Raw genomic sequence first — 12230 nt, 5'->3', positions numbered from 1 at the left:
TCCCTTTCTTTCCCTCAGCAAAGGGAGCACTTCTGGGGCAAAACGGTTTTAGACAACCAGATAGTGTTTATGATTGATTTTGAGATTTTGATTAATTAAAAACTAAGTGACAATGTAAAAAACCTCAGAGAATTCACAGTTCAAGCTTCACAGTCTAAATGGGATGATGGAGTGAAAGCTGCTGTCTCAGATGGGATTTTAGTCCTAAATGGGAACTGTAAATTGTATTAGTGTTGCCTTAAATAGGGAGAGTTTATTGAAACACAAATTGAACTTTCTTTTAATAAGTAATAAGTATATTAAACCAAAATTTGAGATACATTTGAGATACATTTGAGTATATTAAGTATTTGAGTACTCTGTGTGGGTATGTATGTATATCTATATAGTATTGTGCATTGATAGTTGAGTACATGAAAATCAAATCAGAGCTATAAAAACACATACTGTACTAGGACCAAAATACCACATTTTTTGGCAAAAATATGTAGAGCTGCCTTACTATAAAAAGGTGGCTTCTCATTTAAGTCGTCTATGACAGTGCTACTCTGGGGTGGTGAGTCATGTAAATTCAGTCTGGGTTTGCTTTAAACCATCGTAAGTGGCATCAGGCTACATTTGACTTTGGAATCCTACCTGTTTTTTGTAAGATTTAATACTGTATGCCTTCCTGTTTGTTAAAATCTAATCCAAACAAAATTTGAGTAAACATTTCTTCATTTGTGAAAAGGGCTCTGAAGTTACACTCTTTGAGAAATTTATGAAAATTATTACAACTTTTTCTTTAATTGTCTTAGAGGTTTAAAAAGGAGTAAATCCAACTTGACTGCTTTTGGCCTTTGTATTGGAAACTATTTTGCATACTTCTGTTACAGGAATATTGAATTTCTGTAATTCTTTGATTGCGGCTCTGCCAGGAACGTAATTCCAAAAATTGTAAAGGATCTGCAGTAGCAGAAGCGATTCCTGGCACCTGTAGGAACAGCCAGCATTTTTCTGCAATCTCTGAGTCTCCAAATCTTTACTCAAAGTTAATACTTTTCTTTGATTTCAGTTTGGCCATAATCTTATATGGTCCCAAACTCACTTGTGTTTTAGTTGATAGAATTATGTTTAACTGAATTGTAAGATGTGCACTGCTGACTCTTTTGCAAACTTTTCAGTTAAAATGAAAAGCATCATCAGAAGTACTGATTAACTGATTGATTATTAATTACCAATGTAACCTATACTGTTAATTAGAAAGTTCAGTTGCTTTAGGCATTGGAGAGATAAGAGATGGTGTTGAGAAATACTTTTTTTAAAATGACATTACATCGTCTGGTATGCTCAGTCACAAATTTAGTGGAAGATGAAAACATACACTTCTGAGTGAGTCTAGTCATTAGAAATAGTTACAAACATTAGATAATTTACACTGTTTACAAGGCAAACAGAAATGGCTACAAATACTACTAGCTATGGAATTCAATAGACCGTTGACTTTTAGAAATATTAAATGAGAAAACATTTCCAACATTTTTTGGAACAAATAAGCAGTCTGATTTCTTTAATGAATACATTTGACTAAAGTCAATGAGAACCACAAGCATTCAGTGCTGCTGAAAGTCACGTCTCTCTTTTTTAAAGGCCAAATACGGATTTAGGAGACGGGTATGACAATATATATAGCATGTTACTTATTGCTTCAAATAAAAACAGATCAGAAAACTACATGAAGTGCAACATTGTTGTTGCCAAGAGCCCCATTTAGCAGACAATCTCTGCTAAAATCCTGTTCTGAACAGGAAAATCCTACTCCCTCCCCAAACCAAGTTTGGAGGGGAAGGAGAACAGGATCCTTTATAAGTCTTGCACTGAAAATGACAAAAGCTTTCCCAGTTCTATGTGATTGAGAAGGGATTCTGAGATGGACAGATACTCGCATGGCTAAGCTTGTTCTTGAGTAGCTGGTTTGTGAGCCAAAACTATATCTACCTTTTTGATGCTGATGGGTCATTTCTCTATATTGAACAGTTAAAGTCATAAATTTTATTGCAAGTGACAGAAATATATGACTAATTATTTAGGCTCCCTTGCTGTCTTTTTGAGGGCATTTTGCAGAGAAAACAGGATGCTTTTTGAAGTCCCAGACACATAAAAGCAAATGTGGCAGAACACTCCTACTTACAAGCCAATAAGGACACAAATTTCTGACCGGAGCTTACTCAAATGAAATTTACTAAAACTTTCATGAAAGAATGTGAATTCTTTTTATTACTGCTTTTCATTCTTTCCTGCTCCAAATCTCTCCTGGCCCACAAAATTGCCATACATCATTAGGTTACGAAACCAGTTGTGCCCATTATTAGTCTCATGACATTAGTTCTTACAGCTGCTAGAATTATGTGTTTACCTGAGAATCTTGTATTTCATGTAAAAAGTATGTTTCTTGTTCTGGTCCCCAACATTTCAATGAAAAGCTAGAAAACATAAACTCGAGGGACTCAAAGGGTAGAACAGAAACAAAAAGGATGAGTACATAAAATAAGTGTATGTTCATACTTACAAAGATCACAAGAATTTTAAGTCAATCTCTTGATTTTCTTAGTCCAGATTCATGGGTTTTTCATGTTGCAACAGAAGGAAACAAACCAGCAGGAAGACACTCACGCTTACCCCTTTGCAGCTGGGCAACTTGTGTTCACTCTTTCCCCCTTCTTAACAGGAGCCCTGGTTAGGCTACACTTGGAACCTCACTTAATGCCGCTGTGGAACGGCCAGCAAGTGTCACTATAGACTGAAGCAAAGTTCATACCTCTCCTTCATAACTAAATATGAAAATGTTTGAGGCAGACAGGAGCACTGAAAGCTGGTGGAATGAGTAACAAATTGGCTCTGAAGACCAGCTGCGTGTTGTGTTGTGCTGAGATCACTGGGCTGACCAAACTACACCACACAGTTTCTACAGAACCAAGAAATACAGGACCTTACGTAAGCCGGGTAATGACCTTAACTAATAATATTCTAGTAATCCTAATATCTAAATATGCTAATAATAATAGAAAAAAATCAGCCAAACATACTCAGCAGGATTTGAACTTTGAATATAAACAAGAAACAGCGGTAAACGCAAGGAAGCAGTCTCTTTCCATCACATATGAAAACGGAATATATTGAGAAGTAATGGGAGGGAGGGAGGGAGGGAGGGAAGGAAGGAAGGGCTGCCTTGTGATTAGTGCCAAAGGTTAGGGTCCCCATAAATGGGTTCTACCCTAACACAGCCATTGACTTCCTGTGAAAACCTGGAAAAGCCACTTAATCTCTGTGTATTTTATTTCCCTCATTTTTAAAAAGGGGACAATAATACCTACCATAAAGGTTTAGTGGGGCTTTGTTCATTAATGTTTGTACAGCATGTACAGCTTCTTGACTGGATAGTACTATAGAATTGCTAAGTATTATTATTGCGCAGCAATATCCCAAAAGAAAAGTAACACAGTAGTACATTCTTTAATAAAAAGAACACTCAAATTAACATGGCATGATTTTTAATAAAAGAAAACAAAGAAGTCAAAATAATTCCCTACTAGTGAATTTAACAACCCCTCCTCCCACCACATTGTTCTCAGCTTGAGTCCCACATGCATGTGAACTATACATTCAATTCGTCCTCCAATTGCAAAATGAAGGGAAAACACCTGAAAAATGAAATAACTGTTTTTCCTAAGGCATAAGTGTAATTTAAAACATAACATTATGGAATGAAAATCAATGGCATTGTTGAGTTTATTTTATTAAAAATGTTTCTCTGTGTGCAATGGCTATGTGTATAATCGGGATGGTGCAGCACAATAAATTTCCATTAAGAAACAATGATTCACTTACCACAGTGAAAGCAGTAATAAGGTTAAACTCTTAAGTTAAGTGGAAAGTAAGTCAAACTAAACCCCAGCAGGTTTCCTACTAGTGGCATAGCTAATGTTTTTGAAAATGTTCTAAATGTTCTTTCTCAAATATATGTATTATACATTGCAGTATTGTTAATTACATCCATTTTCTCTTTTATACACTTCCCCAGGAGATCAGTGAAGAATGGAAAACTTACTTATAGTGGATTTCAGATTTAATGAGACAAAGATGGTTTAATATATATGACAAAGTGATGTGCTCTCACCATATTTGATAGATAATTATTTTTTATACTCTAATGGCTACCATTTTGAAAATAATTAATGTATTATTTATGTAATTAATAGATAATCAACCAAGTAATGAAATACTTTAGTTACATCATGGTGGATGGTACTATCCTGTTTAACGTCTCCAGAGCTCTTGGCATGACATCATGTCATATATATATTAAAGGATTTCATTTGAGAGATTTATGCACATTTCAAATACGTAAGTAACATTGCTGTGGTATTTCTCTTCACGTGTACTTGTTAAAGTCTTAACCTTATATAAAACAAGGTATATTTAAAAAACAAGTTCATCTGAAATCAGGTTTTTAAAATCCATAGTTATGCACTCAAATAAATGCGATAATTTTCCACAGAAATAAAAAGCATCCAGCTTTTCTTATGGAAAACATGGATCTATTGCTGTGAAGTTCTGCAGCTCTATCAACAGTCCTTCATAATAACTAGCTTTGAAGTTTGTTGATAGAACAAACAGAATCAGCATGATTTTTTCCCCATTAGCAGAAGACCACAAATCATTAAAAAAGGTACCTATAGATGTCATAAGAAAACTTAAAATTGTGTTCAAATGGATGTGCTCGGGAACCTGAAAAAACGCCTACCAACTTTATCTACATTGACACAACCTTCTCACTAATCCTCATGTTGGAAAAGGCAGAGTTAAGGAATGACTAATTGGGAAGACAGTAACTTTTTCTGCTGTTGTTTTCTTGAATGCTTGTAAAAAGAAGTATGTTTAGAAGTGCTTGCAACATGCCCTTTGAGGTGAGTATTTAATAAATTGTCCATCACCTTAAGAGTGTTTTTGCCCTAGACACCCTGATGTACTAGTGGAAGAGAAAAACCTCTTTACCTCTGAAGCTCAACAATTACTTGTGATTCCTTTCTTATTCTTTGGTCAAAGATCACTTGCAGAGTAAAGTGACCTGTAATGATGATTCAGGTGAGGGTTTATTTAGAAGTGATAGCTATGAACAGAAGAAAATTGCATGGTTCTACGAGGTTTGTTTGCTAACTTAATAGCCCTCTTTCCTAAATGGTCCCGCTACTTTTGAGGAATGGAACAAAACACACAACCTCCATTAAGTCAGTTGCAAAGCTGAACGCTGGCCTTCAGTTGGAGGAGCTTATCCAACTGAATATAGCATTGTGACTACAATTCTTTTCCCTCCTTTCCCTAAATCTTCGGGTTTAGGCTTAAGATGTGGCCTAGATTAATGCCAATCTCATAGTGTATATGTCTTTTTCCACACATCTATTCACAACAAACTTGAATGTTTTCTCATGTATGCTAAAGTTATATGTCTAAATGTGATATCAGATAGGCTATTCTTGACTCGTATGTGCAGAGAAAGAGCCTATTAAACTGGTGGTCACACAACACATTAATTAATTGAACTGATGTAGGGAGTGGAAGTCAGGGTGAAGCTTTTTGTGACAAAACTCAGCTTTATAGTGAAGTAGAATGAAAGAATACTATTGCTTTTCCAATTGCGGTGTGATTAGCCCTCTAAAGCTCTTTTTTGCAAAAAGTCTAAGGAATAAATATTATTATAAAGATTCAATGAAATCAACATGAATGAATACATAGTACATTAATGAAGGTGAAAATATTACTATATGATTACATACGTACATGCACTGCATTACGTTATGTAAAAGATAAATATCCCACCATAAAGAGGAGCCTCTCTACAAAAACTATGATTGTTTTTTTATTACCTTAAAATATTGCAGTTGTTTCTCAGCATTCATTGTTCCTTCATTTTCTTGTCTCAGACAGGAATTGAAGATGAAAAGCTCTGTATCTCTCAGCCACCCTTTCAGCTCTTTGATCCTGACCTCCAGCTGCCTTACCAGGCTGCCGCTTTCAGGCGAGAGCAGGTCACGTGGACCTAACCCACTGTGCCCTACCATTGTGTCTTGGATCTTCTCTCCTAGGGTTTTCTAATGCATTAGATAAAAAAAACCACAGATTAGTCTTATGTACCAAAACATATACAGGTTAATGTGCAACAAGAAGCATCTGTTAGATGACTAGAGATGTGGCTTTTTAAATAATTACTACTAATATCAATCCATTTCATTCTTTGTTTCCTTGTTTCAATCAATTTCATTTTTTGTACCCTTGTTTCTCACTTATGCTGTTCTCTCTGGGTCACTGACTTTGCTGGAAGCATGATAAATCAATGTTTATTAAGAGCAACTATGGACAGAGGTGACAAAATAGTACACAACTTTTTCAAGTAGTTACTCTACAGAGTTTGTCCGTGGCTTTAGATGCTTTTGACCATGAGAGTTACTGGTTTCTAGGCAGCAACAGAAAATATGACAAGCATTGAGTTCACCAAACTCTTATCCAAGGTACTGTCTAAGTTTCTGGGGAAACACTGAAATACTGAAATATTTTTTGAGGTATGAACTGTCATGTCATCATTTCCAAACTTGTAGCCCTGAGGCTGTATACAGGAGCACTTAGGTCACAAAACAGCTGGTTTGCTTTTAAAAGTGGATGAACTCATTCAGACGCCAATAAGCTAGAAATTGCAAAGCCTCAGTGTTCCTGAACATCAGGCCAATTATTTAGGCAACTAAATTTGGATTTAAGTTCTCCATGTTAAGCATCCACTTTAAAAATAATGAACCAGAATAAACATTCACCTCTGATCACTAATGAAACTAATTTACTACAGCTTTTCAAAGTAGTATTTCTAATAAAAGAACCACTGAATAACATTTTGATAGTGGACGCTGTGAGCATAATGAATATTCTGAAGAGGCCAGGGATAGAAAGTTACCTTCCTTTTCAGTATTTGAAAGGCAATCCTTTAACATCACAAGGGAGATACGCTGTTGCCTGCTTCTTCTATGCCAAGCAGTATTTTATCTGACCTATAAGAGCCTGTCAGGCTGACACTTATTATAAGCACTAGATCTGTGTTACTGATTGTGGAATATTGAATATACACTGACAATCACATCCAATAACCTTTTAAACTGATAATTAGCAGTGGTTAATTGTTGTAACGTGAAGATAGAGTTTTAGGTGACCCAGTATGGCTGACTGTTGAAAATACATGCTTTAGAAAGTTACTGGAATATAATTTATAACAATGAAGTTAGCTTCCAAAAATAAGCTTTAAAACACAAATAAAATTAGACCAACAGACATTAATCTACTATGTGGCGTTCTGTAAATAACGTCTTTAGGAGATCATAACTGAAAAACGTGCTTTCTTGGCAACACCCTTCTATTTTCATGGTGCAAATATTGATAATTTGAAGACCCTCAGTGGAATCCAGCGCTAGCTATTGTTTTTATGCTGTAACAAAAGTAGCAGCAGGAGGTGAAATCAATGCCCTTGGAGGGTAGGGTCACAAAAAAGAATTTATTGCCACTTTTTTGTTCTGGAACAGTTTGCAATCATAAATTCTTCATAAACAGAATACTTCAGAGAATGGTCCGTCTTCATAAATATACGACAGAGGACATCAATTTCATTTAATTCACAATTTGTGTCAGCACAGCAGATGCCAATGCCTGCCTTGATAGGGTTGTTTAATATGCAATTGAGACAGAGTAATATTCAGCACAGGGGACAAAATTTCACAGATTAAACTGTACGCACCACTGACATTTCATTCTAATGTATTTCCATTCCACACTGTTCACCTTAGATGAAAGTAATATTAAAAACCATATCCCTCTATTTTACCATTGTTAGAAGTTAAAATCCTTGTCTTTAATTTTTTTCATGCCAATTAAAACGTAATCATGCCAATTAAAACAGTATGCCTAGTGCCGTTAGTTTCTGCAGAGGTTTTTATTAAATTAAACAAAACTCTATCAAACTCTGCTTATTATTCATGAAATTGCATTTAGCAGGAAACCTATATAGTTATATTTTATTTTTCTGTAAATGCTGAAATTAATGGTAAAACTTAATCCAGGGGTATATTTTGATTTTAACACACTGAGAGATGAAGGGCTTCAATTTTTCTTACGACAGAGTTTTTCTAGATTTCTAGAATTATGACCAGTTACTTATCTCACAGTTTTATATCTTACCAGCTCTAATCAGTGCAACTGAATGAGCCTGGTTAAATACATTGAAACTTGTAAATGTAAGGCTTAAAACGGAAATTATTTTAAAAATACAAGTTGTCATGATCAGAGGTAAAAGACTAGGTTAATAAGTCCCACTTTTATAAATAAATTTATTAATGTTCAAAATGGTTTTAAAATGCTTGTGGTGATGCTGCAGATTAAAATTAGAAGGTAATAAGCTCACTAGTCATAAGGCAACTTTCAACATTTCCTGACAATTTGCACATTTAGACAATTAAGCAATTAGAAACAACTGTGCTGGACTAAAAAAGCCCCACCCCTTGTAAAACAGCTATTGCATTACCAAACAAGCTAAAGCGACACAAGTCAGTATTTAAAATGTTGTTGGCAGCTTGCATGTATAGCTTACTCGTAAGATATTAGAAATGTTTTTTAAACTAAAATAAGAGCATGCAAAATTATGCAATGTAACTGTATTGCTAATATCACACATCTATAATTAATCATTTAAAGTAATTTATAAATTTATCTTACCCTTGATTTGAAGTGAAGGCAATTAAGGAGAGAAGTGGATGGAAAAATATATAGTTTGACCTCTCTCTCTCTCAGCTGTTTTACAACAATAGGACAATAGTGTCTCCTGCACGGTGCCATCACTGGTCTCTGGGTAACAGAATCACTATATTGCTTTTTTTGCCAGATTCTTGTATCTCACTCTTTGGCTGAGACCCAGCCCATCATAGCGTGAAATGAATTACATGAAACTTTTTTGGCTTTTGTCAAAAGTGAGCTGAATACAGCAGCATGAAACATATCCTGCCTGTATTCTTAGCTTCAGGTATTCAGATTTGTACTGAATCTGCATATTTGTTTTTAAGCCATCAGTGTGACCTGAAATATGCAGTGACAACCCCACTTTTCATCTTAAGGGTATAGTAAATAGTTAAACAGTAGATGTCTCTAACATGTACCTTCAGAATAAATTCTATTAACATTCACTCAAGCATGACAGTCAGTGTATATCAGATATACTGCATTATAGTTGACTTGGTGCATACCAGTAATACATGGCATATTTTACTTACATTTTTTATGTATTAAAGAACTAAAATTATTAAAGTCAGACAGGAGACAAGCATGGAATAAAAAAAAAAATCAACAGAAGAGGAAAATACTATGGAGTTTTTATAATAGCATGAGTAGCTTGTTTGAAATGTATGTGGTGAATTGAAAGAGAGAGATATTTGTGCCTCAAATTAGAAATCAGACAGACAGCGTACTTCAACACACAAAAATGTACACATAACCCACAAACAGTAATAAAAATGCAAATACCCCAAGCAGTTCCCATTTTTCATTAATTGAATCCACTTTTTCAAGGAGATCATTTGGTAGTAAAACACCACTTTTCTTCAGAGCTTCAACCTTACTAAGCAGTTCCATCTTTTTCGGGTGCCTGATTGACATTTCTACATTGTATCTCTAAAATGAAAAGAAATAGATAATATTAGCCACTGTAAAGAGTTTTCTCTATAAAAAATTAAAATTTAATTCTACGTGCCCAGTTATGATGATGCTTGCTATACCATTTTTTAATTCAATTTTTTTTAAGCATACAATCTTCCCACGACGTATGGTAAGAGATTTAGGTACCAAGCACGTAGCCTTCTGGGTGATGTATCTCTGCAGGCAGTTCGCAATTGATTACATATAGTAATATTCACTCACTCACAATATTCACTTGTACAGTAATATTCACTAACACTCTCTCATCTGAAGCTCGGTCTGCCTTCGTCTCATTCAAGTCAGTGGTATCTTATTTTTCAAAATTGTGACTTCAGCAAGTAACACGGAGGCTCTCCATTGAAAAAAAAACCCAAGGAAATAATTTAATAATTATGTTTCCCGTATAGTTTATTTCTTCTCTCTCTCATTGTGGATACTGTCTCATATATGGGCCTGAAATGCTATTACACAGGAAAACGTGAGAGTTTCACCTGAGAAAAACAATTAGACATAACTCCATTACTACACAATACCAGTAACTTGGTTTTTATTGCGTCAACTAACAGGAGCAGTGAAAGAGTAAACAAACGAGAACAGCCACAGTGCTCATACAGTCCAATAGTTTCCTCAAGCTGAAACTACCTTTTATTTCCTGAACTGTTATTTATTGTTAAAAAAAAAAAGGAGGACAGAGAAAACAGGAATACAACCAGAAACTTCTTTCAAAATTACTTCAGTATAACTTTCTAAATATTTTAGCTGTATATAACATATACTCAATAAAAATGCATTCTAATCTACAGCCACATTGGCAAATAAATCTCTTTCAAACATGTATTATCTGAAAATCTGAATTAAGTATTACATGTAATAGTTTCTATAGTGATTAATTTTGCTTTAGTACTTGGTACAGTAAATCAAAAAAATAAAATGTAACACACAGGCATCCATTCATATACAAGCCCTACATATAGTTAGGCTAATTTCTTCTCCCTCTTATGTATAAAACACTCATAGAAATAGAACTTCTGATACGGCCAAAAATGCATCTGTTACTGAAAAAGGAGAGTTCAGCACATATTCTTACAAAGGTGTTTACAAGACATACATAAATTATGCATAGCTATTAGCAAATTGCATCCTAGACATTAAGCTTTCTTTGCTTTATATTCAGCCAAGAAAACTGCTATAGCAGCTCATACTGAAAAAAAAACCCAACATGGGCTAAGTATAAAAAATTGAACTAGAATAAGGAATGTTTAAAACATGGGTGCCTTTGCCAGATCCAAGAACATGCTCTGTAGGAAAACAAAGCAAAAATACAATTGGAGACAGCTTAAAGAAAATAATAAAGGTGTGAAATCACTGTTTCAGCTAACAGGTCCTCAGCATTTCCATGCATATGTTTGCATATTGTTAGTTTCATATTTTAATCTCTCATTTACACAACACATGCACATCATTTGTATTATGTAAACTTCAGCAAATATTAGTCATTTGTGGATCATAGAGCAAATGTTTTAAATGAGGTGATTTAAACCATTTCTCATTATTAATGAACACTGATCAGGTGTCTGCGCATCCAAAATTACATGAATATGCATAGTAAAAACCAAGGGATTGTTTATAAAGAACTTGCCTTTTGATACTTGGTGTACTGTGGCTAAGGTTTTAGAAATACACGACAGTGGGTATCAACCAAGTTTGGCACTAGGGAACTGGATCCGCCAAGAGGCAGCACCATTTTATTGGACTAAAATGTTCAACAAGTATGCTTCTTGGTCCTGTATTATTGCCTTTTCAGCTAGACTGGTTACTGGAGGAGATTACAATCTTCTTTATGTAATCTGATTTCTATTTAAAGATGATATAGCTGAAAAGGATTTGCATAATTATTTCCATAAGTACATGTAATATCAAGGGGAATCCAGAGTCCAATTTGCTAGGCACTGAAATCCAGTTTGTGCTACTCCCTTTCTTTTGTCAAGTGAATTAATAGACTGAGGGAGTCCTCTAGCTGTGTGACACTGGTGCAGGCACAGCTAGTTAATGCTCATCACCTGTTCTAGGCTGGCAGTTGCCAGGGCTGCTGCTGGCTGGGCTGGGGCTGGATATGTTCTTGGACAGTGCAGGACTGATGAAGAAATAAAATACATTGCATGTTTCATAACTACAGTGCTCTTGTTAACATAGAAACAGAAGACATTTCATTTAATTTTGGACGAGATAAAATAATTCAGTGCAGCATAATCCAAATAGTGTGACAGATGTTATAAAATGTTATTACATTAAAAAATAAATAAGCTAGATTTTATGTACGCGCTCTGTCTTTGTCACCGTGTAACCTACTGTATAAACAAGCATGATGAAAGTGCTGATTGATAGAAAATGCATTATACTGTAACTGTAAAAGATGTAAGAATTCAGTTCATTATTAGATGTATTGGTATGTGACTGAGAGTTGGTATTGTTTC

The 12230-nt window shown here is 34.8% G+C and overlaps 1 protein-coding gene across 3 annotated transcripts in view; it reads right to left on the bottom strand.

Annotated features, from left to right (window-relative positions):
- AKAP6 (A-kinase anchoring protein 6) overlaps positions 1 to 12230 on the bottom strand; it is a 237120-nt gene that overhangs the window by 42927 nt on the left and 181963 nt on the right. For all 3 annotated transcript variants that reach the window (XM_075103332.1, XM_075103330.1, XM_075103331.1), the window contains exons 10-11: positions 9586 to 9732; positions 5904 to 6128 (exon numbers count right to left, since the gene is read on the bottom strand). In XM_075103332.1, coding sequence (XP_074959433.1) covers positions 5904 to 6128; positions 9586 to 9732 — 372 coding nt within the window. The remainder of the gene's footprint in view (positions 1 to 5903; positions 6129 to 9585; positions 9733 to 12230) is intronic.

The sequence above is a fragment of the Phalacrocorax aristotelis genome, chromosome 9 (assembly GCF_949628215.1).
Source record: "Phalacrocorax aristotelis chromosome 9, bGulAri2.1, whole genome shotgun sequence".
Lineage (NCBI taxonomy): Eukaryota > Metazoa > Chordata > Aves > Suliformes > Phalacrocoracidae > Phalacrocorax > Phalacrocorax aristotelis.
This window is presented reverse-complemented; position numbering and strand designations above follow the sequence as displayed.